General features: G+C 44.6%; 1 protein-coding gene across 1 annotated transcript; it reads right to left on the bottom strand.

Annotated features, from left to right (window-relative positions):
* Positions 1–4066: 4066 nt before the first annotated feature.
* Positions 4067–7958, bottom strand: LOC124682696 (probable NEDD8-conjugating enzyme Ubc12-like). The gene is made up of 6 exons (XM_047217334.1): positions 7825–7958; positions 6043–6155; positions 5778–5886; positions 5336–5414; positions 5125–5241; positions 4067–4483 (listed from the first exon to the last, which is right to left on the bottom strand). Exons 2-6 carry the CDS (start codon positions 6149–6151, stop codon positions 4346–4348), a joined length of 552 nt encoding a protein of 183 aa, XP_047073290.1. The 5' UTR covers positions 6152–6155; positions 7825–7958; the 3' UTR covers positions 4067–4345.
* Between the last annotated feature and the right edge of the window lie 9184 nt (positions 7959–17142).

The raw sequence follows: 17142 nt of genomic DNA, 5'->3' as shown, positions 1-17142 counted from the left end.
CGATTTGCTCCTCTCGAGGAACAAACAGAGTAGAGTAGGAATTCAGCATTCAAGTGGCCACTTATTCAAGCATCCAATTCCGTTTGTGATTTCCTCCCCTCGAGGATAGGATGATAAGTTTCATCCCATATTGCGGTTGGCCAGAAAGTTAGTGTTTTCTAAACGGCGTTTATTTTCATGAATTTCTAGGTGAGTGGAGGGCCAAATCGGAAGATTGTGAAGCAGATACACAAACCGGAAATTCAATTCGGCTCCCGGGTGCGTATGCTCCCTCTACCAAAAAAACATATTTCGAAATGTCAAAAAATTTAGATCAAAAATTCTACGTGTACATCTCCATAATGTATGTGCATTTGCTAAGTTTCACGAAAAACCAATATTTTTTGTGGTCTATGTAAAAAGGAGAAATTTTATCTTGTGAAAAACATTATTTTTAGCACTGAATTTTGTCTTTTTTACACATGTCACATGATAAGTCGATTTTTTATGAAACGACTTTATGAGCGCGTAGCACGTGAAGATGTACGTATAAATTTTTTGTTTCAGTGTTTTTGAAATTTAAAATGTACATAAGATGCATTTCAAAATATAGGGAGCATATGCACCCATGTTCCAAAACACCACTCCCATACACAAACCAACATTTAGAGTAGAATGAAGAGCTGATGTTGTTTTCTTAAAGGTTCCATAAGAGGGGTAGCAGGGAAGGATGCAGTCTTTGCTGATATGTTCATGTTTTATAGGTCCATCTGGGTCGCTCTGACGACATGGGGTTTGCCATTCTGATTAGCCAGCTACTACTGATTTTGCTAAACTATGCGGTCGTTTTCGTCGGGCTTACCCGTTTATCCATTTTGCAGACCTGCAGCCAGTGTCTTCTATGCTCCTATCGTCGGCACGTTGTAGCTGTTGAATCAGGTAGGACCTGTCAGTTGTATATGAACTGTTGTTTGTTCCTGTTTTCTTTATGCTTTACTGATTGTATGTATGTTAGTGTATTCTTACAAGCTAGCCGACGGATGTTCAGTTACCTTTGTCTTCGAAATTCCTTTGCATCTTGAAATGTGAGTACATTTTCGTTTGTTTTTCTGTTTGGCTGTGTGCAACTGCCCGGTTTGTTCCAAATACCTCTCTGGGTTATCCTTTTTTGTGGCAGATCATACTATGGTGGTCCTCACCATCCTTCAAGTTCCTAGCTATGAAGCAACATGATTCATCGTTCGACAGGAACCTGATCGAACCCTCAATTTCGTCTGACAGTGGTGGCTCCAGCTGTCAGACTTCTTCGCCAAGGGCAGAAATCATCGTGGCTACCGACTTCTTCACCAGGGCATGGAATTCATCTTGCTTTTCTCCGACGATGAGGACAACTGGTCGGACCACTGATGCTCTAAAGAGCAAGAAGACCTTAGGCAGATATCTTACCACCCCATTTCACAATTTCTTCATACTTTGGCTCACTAGACTAAGTAGATCATGTGGGGCATATTTTTCCTGTTTATGTTAAGGAACCTGAGGAACTATGTAATCATGTCAAAATAAATATTAGTCTTTGCTTTCCCAACTACGCCGCATATTTTGTGCAAACACACACAGCCAACGGGCGCGGCGTGCCGCCGCGTCTACCTTCCTAGTACGTACTAATGTGTGCTCCATCCCAGCTTCAACTCCGCTATAACAAAGACAGCTGAATTTGCTAGTATAAAAAAAAAGACCGTTCAATTAACTGGGTTTGTCTAAAAAAAAATACTCCCTGATTCGCGTCTCAAGCTGCAAACCCCTTCATTTGATCCGTGCATCTCCTCTTGCTGCTCTTCGCTTGATCTCCACTTTCTCATCCTCCTTCAAGTTTACATATGCCGTTTGTTGCCAACACCACGTTCTTTGCTACTCACCACCGGATACAAGATTGCACAGAAGTAGATGATTAGAACGAGAAGTAGAGATTATAGCCTTATAGGTAAAAGTAGAAGAACAAGTTCCTTGATTCCGTCAGGATCTAACAATGGATAAAAGGTTCTTGTTGACACCATTTACATCGTAAATGGTTCCTTGTTGACGCCGCTGAAAGTGTCATTGATGTTCAGTGCTGAAGACCTCCATACAGAAAGGGTTCAGCCAGATGGTTTCTAGTTGTACTACCAGCCTCTGGGCGCATCTTGTCTCTAGCAAATCTTCAGCCAACGAAATAAAAAGAAAGCTGCAAGGTAAATGCCTACATTATCGCCTTGACACATATATTTGTCTATTTCAAGTCTTTGCTATTATTACAAATGAAAGAAAGTCTGTTTTTTTTTCATTCACATAGAAAAGAATGCCACATGTAAATCTTCGGTTGTGTTGAAGTTCCTCGATACTTTTCTGGAGAAAAGCGTGTTTCCCTTGTCAGGTATTCGTTGAAATATGCTTTCGTCCCGCTTTATAAATAAAGCAACAACCATACAAGGAATTCGCACATACGAAAAGCGCTGGGGCAGCAGCAAAAACATGCCCAACAACAAGAAAGAAAAAGATACAACTCTCGGAGATAGCATGGACGAAAGCGACTAGCGACTAAGCGAGATCAGAGCCATCCACCATGCCGTCCCCGGAACTTGCCCTACCACCACACTTCTTGCCACAGATCCCCGAGCACCAAGGCAGCACCTTCAAGAAGGGATGCGACGTCCTGATGCCGCTGCTGCCCGGGCCAGCAAGCTGGTCCTAGGCGGCACTCGACAGGGAATGGAGCGGGGGAAACCACGGCGCCCTCCAAGAAGGAAGGACGACACCCACATGCGTCGCCGCGTCGGTGCTGGACACGCCAGCAGGGATTTCTCCCGTTCCTCCAACACACAAACCCGTAAGATCTTGGCCAAGAAGCCCCAAGGGCGCCGCCAGGTCCAAACCACTCAGGTTTAGCACTAGCGCAAACGTGCACGAGCAGGAGGACGTAAACAGCAGTAGAAGGCAAGCATGCCGGGTGCAGCTTCCATAGAGCTCGGGCCCATCAGGCCCGCAAAGCAGCCCCAGACCTAGGCCTGCCTGGCCCGGGTCCGACGCGCACGCTCGAGGACGCCGCCGCCACCGTCTTGCCGCCATCCGGCCACCCCCACGTCCGGCTGACCCGTAGCACGAACGTCGACACACGGACCGGCTAGATCTGGCCGACCGATGGCCGAGCACCCCACCGCCAAGCGCGCCACCACCAGCCACCTCGCAAACCACAACAATGCTGGCGTGAACCAGCGCTGCATAGGCCACCATCCCCCTGGGAGAGCAGCCATCGCCATTACCACCAGATCCGGGCCCGCCTGGCCCAGATCCGACCCGCAACGCGCACAGCCAGCCCCCACCAGGACGCCTCCCACGCCATCCACTGCGAACCTTGCACCGTCGAGCGCCGGAGACGCCGAGTAGGACCTATGCATGGATGCAGTCCGCCGCCGCCGACCAAGAACCTGCAGAGATGTGCTTAGACCGCCGCCGTCGCCATGGGCAGCAGCAGCCACGAGCACCACCACCTGCCGCCTCCACCTGCGGGAAGTCGCCCTTGACGCAGCTCGCCGGCTGCCGCCACGCCAGGCCACGCCGACCTCCGCCGAGCTGCACCGCCGCCAAGGAGAGCGCCGACCTCCGCCGAGCTGCACCGCCGCCAAGGAGAGCGCCGCCCCGCCCGGATCTCCTCGCATCGGGTAAGGAAAGGCCCACCGCCGCCGGCACCGCGCTGGCTTTGCCCGGCGGCGCACGCCGGCGGCGGCCGGGAGGGGAGGAGGGAGGGGGTGGTTGGGGGGCGCTAGGGTTTCCGCCCCAGGTCGCGCGGGGCGACCCAGGAGCCGTCTGTTTCAAGGACTCGTCTGATTGAACAACAACCCAGTCAGGTATTGTAAACTACGAATACCTATTTCATTCCTTATTGATTGCTACCTCTGTTTATGCTTACGCTTTGTACTATATGCTAGCTTCAAATCAGTCAGACTAATAAGCCTGAGCACAGATTTGATGAAAGTAACACATACTCCAGCGTGCAGGTGTTGGTGACCATACCATGGTACCAAGGATTCTCTAAAACAAGAATACCAGGAAGTAAGCACAGACCTGCTGGTACTCAAGTGATAAAACATGCACGAAGCTAAAGCAATAGAATCTTGTTCAGCATTTTGTCTTTTGAAAATTCTAAAGCGTCTCTGGCAATGTCACCACCCCAAGTGCCCCGACAGTTTAATACAGAACCTTACATGACCCAAATGCTCTGAAGAAGGTAACAACATTGGCACCGATAACACGAATGCAACTTCTTCTGGACACTGTTCCACACAGCTCATTGATAGCAGAAAAGTCAGATACACATCACCATCTTCGGGCGTTACATGCACCTAGGGAACTGGATTTCATCAACAAAGCCTCCAGCCATCGCCCTCTGGACATTTTTTGCAAACTTCTGTGGGTTGTCCCGAAGAACAGCTGCTGCCTCATGATTCAGGGGGTCCTCCTCGTTAGGTTGCTGCAAGGACGTTAGTATGTGATTATTAGCTAACGCAACAACTGATAATTATAACAATGCTAACAGAACTAGCAATACTTGTATAGGGTAAAATAATGCTCACGAAAGAGAAGAAGATTTGGTGCATATGAGCACCAGTGCTCCCGGTTTTTGAAATATTTGAAAACTGTATTTTTATGTTTCAAAAAATCATAAAAATTATTCCACAAATACATACATATGTCATGAATACTCGTGCAAAGTTTCGGTAAAAATTATGTTGTATTTTTAGTTACAGAAAAAAACAAATTTATGGCTGTGCATAGGGACATTTTTTTGTCAGAAATTTGTCTTTTTTATATAGTTCATAATTCATAATACAACATATTTTCTTCCGAAACTTTTACAGTACATTCAGAAGATTTCTATGTATGTGCAGATTTAAGCTCAAATTTTTTGGAATCTCAGAAATATGTTTTTTTAAAACCAGTAATCATGTGCCAAAGTCACTTTTCGTCACGAAAGTGAGAAAATAAATTGGAAGGTGGATTTTGAACATGCAAGAAAAAACCAAATCAGCTTTAAAAAAAATATATGTAGTATCATATCTTTCTTCATAGATAGACTAACTACTGGTGTAGCTAACCAAACGCTATACTCACTGAGAAAAGAAGATTCAAGCCATATACGATGGTGTTGATATTGAGGACAGGCTTCCAATCTTCACGTAGAATGTTAAGGCAGACATTCCCCTCCAGGTCAATATTAGGATGGTAAACCTAGAAATATAAAGTACCAAGATTTATAAGGGTGGGTTAACAGAGATGGGATAAAGCAGGAATTACAAAGTGCTATAATAATGAGCCTCGCTACCTTAGTCTTGCACTTGACTTTGGGTGGTTCGTGTGGGTAAGCAGGAGCAACTTGGAAGGTAAAAGCAAACTTACCACCCCTGTAAAAACCATTTGCGTGTTAGAAGAAAAAAATACAAAAGGGTGATTTTCAGTAATGCAACATATCTATCCTTTGGCTTATCACAGTAATTGCTGAGAGGCCATAAAAGAAGCATAACCACATGGGCTGTGGCCCTCCACAGCCAGTCAATATCGGTGTGGGAGGAGCCTGCAGCTGCTGCTGGACAGGCAATGACTAGAGAGGGGTCGATTATATAGATTTAGGAGCACCCACAACCCTTATATACATCTACAGCCAGGTAGAGAATTTTATATTTTAATGCCCACTGGACATTTACATGTAAAATTCAAATATTAAAATAGCATGGTAAAGTATTTGTAGCAACTTCAAAACCACTTACACATAGTATCCTTCATCAGGTCGGATGGTAACCTCAAAGTTCATCAGATCATCCTTGCCTTGAGGAAAAGAAATTTTGGTTGTTTTCGGAAGGTTGAGTTCAGCAATATCTGCAAATGAAATGTAAAAAATGATTGTAAATAACTAATTAGTGCCCAGTACAGAAGTTTAAATAGAAGTCACATGGCGTAGAGAAATATGATAACAAAAATAAGGAAAGAAAGCCTAATCACATTGCTTATGTTCGTGTCAAAAAGCGAACATGCCTTTATGGAGACGCAACTCCCCTGGACTTTGCTTCTTGGCAACAGGCTTTCCATTTGTACTTGCTGCATCTTCCTTCTTTTGCCCCTTTATCTTGAAAAGGTTTATCATTCTCCTGTGAATGGAATAAGAGACATTGAGAACACAGAATCGAAAGAAATAAGGTTTTCTGCAACAACACAGTGACTAGTTCAGAACTAAAAAACAGATTGATAAAACTCTCATCCAAATAGTCTGCAATTAGTTCAAATTAGATTTTCCTTTGTACATGCAGCATGAAAACTTCATCTGAGCATCAACTCAAAAGCATATTTATATGCCAAACTGCGGAATCAATTCCAACTTCCGAATACGCTATAAAAATAAACATGCACGCATTCACAGGCATTGGTACGAAGCAAACGATAATTCATGAAACAGGCTTGTGTAAACTCAAATAATTCATGCTGATGAAATCCAGAATACTGTGGATACAATAGGACCCTGATTTCAAATGCTTGTATACTCCGACATTCTGCCTTCACAAGAACTACTAAGAAAATAGTTCAAATAAAAAACTAATACAATTTGCCAGAAACTACGAACTGAATTTTGAGATCATGAGGCAAATGGTAAGAAACTATAAGTTCTTAAGCATGCTATACTACTACCGGTATAAACAAGCAGAGGTAAACTATTACACAGTGAAATTTTGTAAGAACATCAATGTATACACGAAATAGGGCATAGTATGCTGCACTCGAAAAGTCAGAAGCTAACGTACTCCACACCCCACACCGAGAACAGGGCAGTAACTAGAGGTGGTGGGGAAGCCAAAAGAGGCGTGCTAACAACCATAAAAAACGGATGTATCTTTATCAGCACATTATCACAGTTGCATCCAGCAAAATCTGACAAAATAAACAAACTACTACCAGCACTAAAACCAAGTAACTTCAGTCAGTACCATGGAGGCATGTAGTTGTTGTGAGAACCACATGGTCTGTATTTTAAAAAGGAAATAAAGCATGAACAAGATCACTCGAACATAATGATTTATCTGTACAACGTTCTCTTTCGAGGATATGTAGTACTCCCTCGGTCCCATGAAAGATGTCTTAGATTTGTCTAAATTTGGATGAAAAATCTAAGACATCTTTCAAGGGAGTACTATGTTCCAAATGCAAAAAAATATACTCCCTCCATCCTATGAAGGTTGTCTGAGATTTATAAAAAATCTGGTAGTGCAGCGACGCCGTTGCTAAAGTTTTCAGTTCTCAATTGATTATGCAATTCGGGGCCAGGAGGACTATTTCTACCCCTCCATCCCACGAAGATTGTCTGAGATTTGTCAAAATTTAGTTGTATCTAGGCACTAAATAGCATCTAGATACATCTATGGTCCACGTGACCATGACCATGAAACCATCTACATCTCCACTTAAAATATTCATCAATAACAGACGTTTGGGCTGCTGGATAACCCGCAAAATTGCTTCTACCCTAGATACCAATCTTGCAGTCACATAAAAAACAATCCCCAATTGCCAATCCCTATTTCATCATGAGTAGAAAAAATCCCCATTGATGATTTAACAGAGAATAGACTAGTGGTTTAATTCCGAACCCCGAGACTATTCCGTAAGACACAGATTTCTCCAAGGACGGCATTATCCGAGATTGGAAACAAGAACAAAATTGAAAGCCACATTAAACCCTCAAATCAGCCTACCGGCAGAACCGAAAACCCTCAAATCAGCTAGAAGACGAGACAGCGGGAAGGGGTAGGGTTTCTTGGTACGGACCTAGAACTGCGCACGGAGAATCAGGTAGCGGATGTGTCGGGAGAGGGGACGGCGGCGGAGGAGTTGCGTAGAGGCGATCACCGTCGCCGAGTAGTGTTGGCGTCGGAAGTACGCGCACAGGAACAGGGGGGTGCTTTTTGTTTCGGGGTTTGCCAGGAGGAAAATATATAAGAGGACAAGAGGGTTTTGTCTGTGCTTTTGTAACCTAAAGGCTTACCACTTACGAATTGTAACCATCCGGTTTTGTGAAAACAACAAATCGGGGCTTACTCCTTCAAAAAAACAAATCGAGGCTTACGTTTGTCAAAGAATAAAATCGAGCCTTGGGAACCAATTTTCGTGTGATTAAAAATTGTGTTACTATGAAAGCCCAGGGATCAAAATAATACAGAGAAGGTATTTTCTATAAGAAGTCGTTTGGTATCCATCATTTGGCCCTAGAATTCTGGAATTCATTTTGGAATTTCATAGGTGAGCTGTTTGGTTGCCACGGAATTAGGCCGTCATTTCATTTAGAAAATCCAGCTAAATGATGCCATGGGTAAACATGATTCCGAACTGAGACCTGTCATTCGCGTTTCTCTATGTAAACCATTTACAAATTTAATATAGAATTCTGCAATCATTTGGAATTCCTGTGGGAACCAAACAAGTGTTCATTTCTGGAATTACAATGTAAATAAAATGAATACATGTATTCATTTTAAAATGCTACAAATAAAATAAAAGTCTGGCTTCCAAACGACTTCTAAAATATATGAACTGCCTCCAATTTTGAAGCCAAAAGAAGCTAGCAGCTTGAGTGGGAGCCCCTAAATTACCATCATTTTTCTTTTAGCTTTTCACTGATATATAGGACCGACATGTCAGTGGGTCAACTTTTTTTTTTCTCCCCTCAAAGTAATTGACTGATTGCAGGTCTTTGGCAGATTTCAATCTTGTAATACTCTAACGATACAATTTTATTCATTAGTGATGAACGATACAATTTTATTCATTAGTGATGATGTTGAAGGATCCAGCTCTAAGTTTTTTTTAATCCATTCTGGACTCAAGATCCGGTGTTACAAGATCATCCATGCCTCGTGCTACAATATGCAGAGGATATTTTGATCCTAATCCAAGGGGATGTGGAGCAAGCAAAAAATCTTAAAACAAATTCTAGATGACTTTGCTAGCACTACTGGACTAAACATTAACTTCACTAAATCAAACCTTTGTGTAGATAAACCTGATTATGCAGGAAGGAGAGGAGATTGCAGAAGTCCTGAACTGTGAAGCGGCTTCGTTCCCACAATCTTATTTGGGATTACCACTCTCGGACTCGAAGCTCCATAAGGAGGTTTTCTTACCATACATTTCAGCTGTTGAAAACATAATTGGCTGTTGATATGAGTATTCTATCAATCCTATTAAACCCTAGGCCAGGATGTCACACTCATCCCCTCTTAGAAAATCCACGCCCTTGTCGATCAGCCCCAAGCCAGGAACGTTCCCTCTTGACACACGTCTGTGCCCAGAGCCGGCCCTAACCCATGGCAGGCATGGGCGACCGCCTAGGGCCCAGGCCAAGGAGGGCCCAGGACCGGACCTTCTCCATACTACTATGGGCTGGAAAAATGTTTCGTATGAAAGTGAGAAAGGCAAACAACGTAAAGAATTCAATGCCTGACCTTTCGGTCCAGCTCCTATCGCCATCAAGCATGAGCAAGGGATGTTCACGAGGGGTGGCCACCAGTTCGCGCAAATGTGTGACGCCGCTGTTTGTCCGATCGGTCTGACTCCCTGCCTAGCTGCCTCGATCAATTCGTATATTAAAGGAATATACGATCGCTAGTTTATATGTGGGGCTGTGTCTTTCTCATCTGTCTCGCGGAGTGCTTCTCGCTGGTCAGCGTTTTGCCCCTTCGTGTAAGTCCATGATTAAATATCTTGTCTAATTTTTATCTTATTCTTGAAGTCATTTGAAAAGGTGTTTGGTTTCTTATTTAACTCAAAAAAATTGAAGTCGTTAGATGATAGTAATCTACGAAAACATTGCACTACTTTTGCACAAACTTTTACTCAAAAAGGGGCGTCTGATGTTGATCTTGATGATTTTCTTTCTGAATTGAAAGTGTTGCAAGTAACTTTGCCAGATGATTTGTTAGCACTTGAGATTTTTCAGTTTATTACAACTGTTAATTGCTATCCAAATGTGTCAGTTGCATATCGTATTCTCTTGACTATACATGTGACTATAGCCTCGGCTGAAAGAAGTTTCTCTAAATTGAAATTACTGAAAAATTGTTTGAGGTCAATTATGTTACAAGATAGGTTGAATGGCTTGGCTATATGTTGTATTGAGAAGGATATCCTGGACAACATTGATCTTAAAATTGGTCTTGATGATTTTGCATCTAGAAATGCACGAAGGAGCTTTTCTGTGAAGCATTGAAATATAATTGGTGATAGAGTCATTGTAATTTTGTATTTATTTGATTTAATTAAACTAGTAAAAAGATACTTACTATATTTTCTATTATTGTATTGTTGTTTCTTATCGTAAATATATGTACACATATTTGCGTCAAGGGGCCCTTTTATCGACTTCGCCCAAGGGCCCCGAAAAACATAGGGTCGGGACTGTCTGTGCGCCTAGTGTCGGCACATGTGCCATGCCGTGTTCCACGACGGGCCACACCAGCCATGCGCGACAGGACCGAACCCCTGACCCGCACACGCCCGTGTAACCGTGAAGGTCGGCTCTGATACCAAATTGTAACACCCCGGCCACCCCCCCCCCCCGACCACGCATGTCACCCCTGGCGGCTCTTTAGGATCTCTAGACTAGCCCCACAGACCAACACATGTCTTTCCTGTGCACTTTGTCCTCACTCGTGCTCACCCGGGAACTACTTCCCGGTCGGTCACCCATCCTCAAATTACTCCGGGTCAAGCACGTTTAACCTCGGAGTTCTTAGCTGATGAGCTTCCGGAAACGAAGTTGCAACTTGTTAATATGAGTATTCATCAATCCTATTAAGCCCTAGACCAGGATGTCACAATATAATTACTCGAGGAGGAAGACTGCCGCTGACAAAACCGTTTCTACAAGCTTTGCTGGCATATCAAATGTCTTGTATCAAATTCACGCAATAGGTAAGGCTTTGTTCGGTTGCTCCCGCCCCGGCCGGGATTCGACGCAAAACCGGGGGTTAGCCGGGATCAGCCTGGACGGGGATCCATTCCAAATCCTGTTAAGAAACGTGTTCGGTTAAATCCGGCCGGAATCTCACCCCCGCCGAAACCAACCCAATCCTGTCCAAAACACTGGTTTTTAAAACATCTTGTGTCACCCCGTGGAAACTTTCCCCATGTGGTTGTCCCGAATCGGTACGATGGAAAACAAAAACATCGCGCTCCTTCTCTCGTCTTGCTAGATTCAGATCGATGCAGCTCCGGCGGGTAAGGAGAGACGGCTCCGGCGGCTCCGGCGTGGACGAGGGGACGGGCGCGAGGAAGGGGTGGACGGCTGCTCCTGCGGGGACGGGGGGAGGACAGGGAGGACGGGGTGGTCGGCGGCGAGGACGGAGGTGGACGGCGGTGAGAACGAAGTGGACGGCGGCGAGGACGAAGGTGGACGGCAGCGATGACGCTGGAGGCTCCCCTAGCCGCTAGCCTCGCAGAGTGCCTACCAGCATTTCTCCCCGCCGCAATTTCTGGGGGGTTAACCGAACGGGTCAAACCTCCGAGCGATTATAGAAGGGAAAATTTGCTACAAGACACCGTTATTTTCTGGCGTTTGCCAAAACACACCGCTCGATTGTGTCTTTTTTTTTTACCATTACAATTTCGTGGCACATTATAGAAAGTTTTAGGGAGAGGAATTATCGGGATCAGGATGACCTCACGGGATCACCCAGATCCTCTAGTGGTTTGTTCCACGTGTAGTTTGGTCCACCCTGAACCGAACGAGGCCTAATTGATGAGTTGGAGAGATTGATGACAGATTTCTTATGGAAAGGTAAAAGCACAGTGAATGGCAGTGATTGTTTGGTTTCCTGGGACTATGTATGCAGTGGCTTCGAAGAGGGTGGTCTCTGAATCAAGAATCTGTGCATCCAAATGAATGTTTGCTCAAAACTTCGCCCATCGTGTCTTAACTGAACCCAACTTGCCCTAGGTCGGATGGGTGATGAACTGATGACTACACACAAGGCAGGGATTTTCATGACAGATCAACAACCTAAACCAGAGCTTGGAGGCAGATTAGTGGGATCATTGACACATAAAGAAATGCAACTTGTGTTCAGCTTGGAGACGGATTTAGTACCTTTTTGTGGAAGGATAAATGGGCAACTAATGGTCCCTTTTGTGATTGACTCTTTTTTCACACGCCATCAGACACAATATTTCAGCTGCGGATTGCTAGCATGGGTTATCCCTCTGAATCATACCACCTCTGACCGGGCTGAACGAGAAAAAGGACTCTGCTCTTGTTCCTACGAACTTGTACACTTCGGAGTTTGGAACAAGATAAGAGAGGCTGGAGAGTAGATAGAACGAACACTTTCTCGGTTAGCAATTTGTACAAGCTCACGAACTGGGGCGGTGTTAGACATTTCAGTGCAGACTCTATCTGGAGATGTGCTGCACCAAAAGAAGGAAAACTTTTTGCCTCGTTGTTGATTAGGGGCAGGCTCAAAGTGAGGATTGTTTTTTCCATCAGAAAGTTGTGGATGATGAGAATTGTCCTTTTGGTTGCAACGAGACAGAGAGAGACGGTCGAACATCTGGCTCTGGAATGTGGGCAAACAATTCACATCCTTGCACTTCTAGGGATTAACTTAACAAATATTGAAGAGCTTAAAGGTATCTAGACGCAGCTAAATGTTGAATATATAAGCAAATATCCATATGAAATAATCCGTACAAGTAATTGATAAATCATGACTATGAAAATAACAAATAAACTAATCGTGTAGACTAGTAAGATAGATGAACAGATCACGTCTAAACAAGATAAACCGATCGCATCTACCACGAAACTAGAAGAAGGAACTCTAACGAAACTGAAAGAGAAACGACAAGATCACATACTTCGCAGCAGCGTCGTTGTCGCCCATGTTGAGGTTGTCGAAGAAGTCGCTGAGGTCCGGGAAGAAGTTGTCGGTGTGGAGGAACTCGTCGTCCGATGACGACGTCGTGATGACAGTAGTCGCGCCGGAGCGCTCCCCAAAAACCTGATTGCCCCTCACCGTACAGGTTCACGAGAGGCAGGGTTCCGGAGGCCTACTGTCCCGGCAGTCGGTGCACGCCGACGGACGGGATGAGGAAGACGAAAGCGGCGGCGCAATGAACTGGAAACAGGTAGTCGCGTATGCGTCTGATCCTGACTAGGGTTGACGTCCGCGCTTATATAGTGCGGTTCGGGAAGGTCGTGGGGCGCAGCCCACGTCCGAGTCGGCACAGCCACGATCCAGAAAAACCGGAAGGCAAAACGGCTGAGTAACGCGTCCGTTAATGACTCGAAATTGATTACACAATTAATTTCCCAAACAGCAAAAAGATAAGCTCGGCTCGGCGAGATTCCCGCAACCCGCGGCGCGTCGTGACGTGACGTGACAAGGCGAGGCGTGGCGTGGCGTGGCGAGGCGGGCGGCGGAGGAGGAGGAGTGCGCGAGGGCTCTCTCTCTTCTCACTCACTTACTAGGACTAGAACAGCCCACCTTATATACCACTCCAACTCTCTCCCAACTAGCAATGTGGGACTAAACTTTAGCTCCCACTAGTGCTGCCACTGATTATTGGAATGGGCCATGTGAGTTTCAGAATTTGATAATGGGTCATGGGCCAAAGGCCAAATGCTCCAAATTCCAGCAATCCCCCACAAACTCTCATTGGCACATCTCATCAATAAGTTTCCAGAATATTGTTTTATATACCGGTATGTCGTGGAGACTGTTAAGTTGAACTTCCACTTAAAGCTTCATATTACACTAGATTGCAACTTGGATAGTGGACTATGCCTTGAACTACAATTTTTCCGCGCACTAGCTTCATACAAAGCCTAGACCGATACTAGGCTGCCGCGAGACTTCCTCGCGGTTTGGAGCTTATACGTCATACTCCAGGGCCTTTCATGAGTTTACTAGAGAGCACCCAACTCTCATAGATTGCGACATTTAACAATCAGACTCATATAGGTGTGTTCTTCAAAAGATGTTCTGCAGGACAACATCTCTGCTAAAATAAGCCACTTAGGACACATTAAGATAGTTATCAACCTGCCATGCAGATTAGGAGAGTATTGCATCTTACGGAGTGGTAAAGTTGATATAGGGATATATACTCTCCTCCCAGCTGACCAACAGCTTGTCTCCTAGCTCTAATTCACGGGATCTCCGATCACATAGAGTGGGTTACCACCGTGGGCAGCTCATAGTGTGGGTCTCATACCCATCTCCCTCGATGCATTTTCTATCACATTTCGTGATAGTCCCTTTGTGAAGGGGTCTGCCAGGTTTCTAGATGTATGGATATAATCCAACGCTATAACTCCGGAGTTTCTCATTTTCCCGACAGTTTTCAGTCTCCTCTTCACATGTCTTGATGACTTCATATTATCCTTAGAACCTGTTTACTTTGACGATCACGGTTTGATTATCACAGTTCATAGGAATAGCGGGTATTGGTTTCTCAACCACAGGTAAGTCCATCAAGAGCTCACGAAGCCACTCGCTTCAACAGTGGCTGTGTCTAATGCTCGTGAGTTCTGCTTCCATAGTTGACCTCGTAATGATGGTCCGCTTGCAAGACTTCCGAGGAAACGGCGCCACCTCCAAGTGTAAACAAATAACCACTTGTGGCCTTAGTCTCATCAGCATCGGATATCCAATTTGCATCACTATAACCCTCAAGTACCCTTGGATACCCGAGTATAGTGAATGCCATAACTCGCAAGTGCCTTTCAAATAGCGCAAAACTCTCTCAAGAGCATGTCAATGAACATCTCCAGGTCTAGACACAAAACGGCTGAGTTTACTTACAGCGAAAGGAGATGTCGAGCCTCGTGGCGCTGGCTAAATACATGAGCGAGCCAATGATCTGCGAATATCGCAATTGATCTCTAGCGACTCTTTTATTCTTACGAATTATCACACTAGGATCATAAGGCGTTGGAGAAGATTTGCAGTCGCTATACCCGAAGCGACTCAGGATCTTTTCCACATAGTGGGACTGAAGCAATGTAATCCCACCATCGTCATCCTTCAGCAGCTTGATGTTTAAGATCACATCAGCTACTCCCAAGTCCTTCATCTCAAAACAACGAGATAGGAACTCTTTGACCTCCTTAATCACAGTAAGGCTGGTCCCGAATATCAATATGTCATCGACATAGAGACAGAGAATAACTCCCTCGCCCCCACCATGGCGATAATATACACACTTGTCAGCTTCGTTTACAACAAAGCCTTCAGCGGTTAAAGTTCTTTCAAACTTCTCATGCCACTGCTAGGTGCTTGCTTAAGCCCATACAAAGACTTCGGTAATTTACACACCTTTCCTTCTTGACCATCTACTACAAATCCATCGAGCTGCTCCATATAAATTTCCTCTTCAAGCTCTCCATTTAGGAAAGCGAGTCTTAACATCCATTTGATGAACGAGAAGACCATGTGAGGCAGCCAAGGAAAGTAGTATTCGAATAGTGGTCAGTCGAGCTACAGGTGAGTATGTATCAAAGAAGTCTTCGCCTTCTTTCTGAGTATAACCCTTGGCCACAAGTCGTGCCTTGTACTTTTCAATAGTACTATCGGGCCTAAGCTTTTTCTTGAACACCCACTTGCATCCTACAGGTTTGCACCCATAAGGACGATCAGTAACCTCCCAAGTTCCATTAGCTAAGATGGAATCCATCTCGCTACGGACGACTTCCTTCCAGTAGTCGGCATCCCGAGACGCATAGGCTTCGAAATAGAAGTGGGAGTATCATCCACGAGGTACACAATGAAATCATGTCCAAAAGACTTTGCGGTCCTCTGTCTCTTGCTCCTTCCGGGAGCTTCATTGTCATCCTCCACGGGATTATCAAAGTGTTCTATAGCCATGGTAGGTTCGGAAATAATTCCCGAGTAAATGAAGCTGGGTATCTCTCGAATTGATGAGCTAGACGTTTCTTTCATAGGAAAGATGTCCTCAAAGAAAGTCGCATCATTCGACTCCATAATTGTACCAACATGCATGTCGGATACCTCAGATTTTACTATCAAAAATCTGTAGCCAATGCTATGAAATGCATATCCCAGAAGAACACAATCCACGGTTTTTGGTCCAAGCTTGCGCTTCTTGGGTATTGGCACATTTACTTTCGCCATACAGCCCCAACTTCGTAGGTAAGAGAGTTTCAACCTTTTCCTTTCCCATTCCTCAAACGGGGTAATGGTTTTGTTCTTTGTAGGGACACGGTTTAGGACATGACATGCAGTCAATATCGCCTCCCCCACCATGCCTTGGATAGACCCGATGTATCTAACATGGCGTTAACCAAATCGGTTAGAGTACGGTTCTTTCTTTCGGCCACCCCATTTGACTGAGGTGAGTAGGGAGGCGTCCTCTCATGGATAATACCATGTTCCGCACAAAAAGAATCAAACTCGTTGGAAAAATACTCTCCACCACGATCAGACCTTAGCCTCTTGATCTTTCGATCAAGTTGGTTTTCTGCTTCAGCTTTAAAGATTTTGAAGTAATTAAGAGCTTCATCTTTAGATTTCAGGAGGTACACATAACAATATCGAGTAGAGTCATCAATTAAAGTCATGAAGTATCTTTTTCCTCCTTTTGTCAATTCACCATTCATTTCACAAAGATCTGAATGTATAAGCTCCCGTGGTGCCAAGTCTCTTGCCTCCGCAGTCTTGTGAGACTTACGTGGTTGCTTAGCTTGCACACATACTTGGCACTTGGATTTCTTGACAATAGCAAATTTCGGAATTATATTCATATTCGCTAGCCGCGTCATGCACCCAAAATTAATATGACAAAGTCGTGAATGCCAAATATCGGACTCACTATCATTGCAAACATGATTAATAATTTGAGTACATAAGTTCGACAGAGATAAGCTGGAACAAGCCTCCGCACACATAACCCTTTCCAACAAATTGTCCACATTTGGAAATTACAACTTTATTGGACTCAAAAACCAACTTAAAACCATCTCGACATAAAAGCGATCCGCTAACGAGATTCTTATTAATTGATGGAACGTGCTGCACATTCTTCAGCTGGATGGTCTTTCCTGAAGTGAACTTCAGATCCACCGTACCAACA

Source organism: Lolium rigidum, chromosome 1 (assembly GCF_022539505.1).
Source record: "Lolium rigidum isolate FL_2022 chromosome 1, APGP_CSIRO_Lrig_0.1, whole genome shotgun sequence".
Classification (NCBI taxonomy): Eukaryota; Viridiplantae; Streptophyta; class Magnoliopsida; order Poales; family Poaceae; genus Lolium; species Lolium rigidum.
This window is presented reverse-complemented; position numbering and strand designations above follow the sequence as displayed.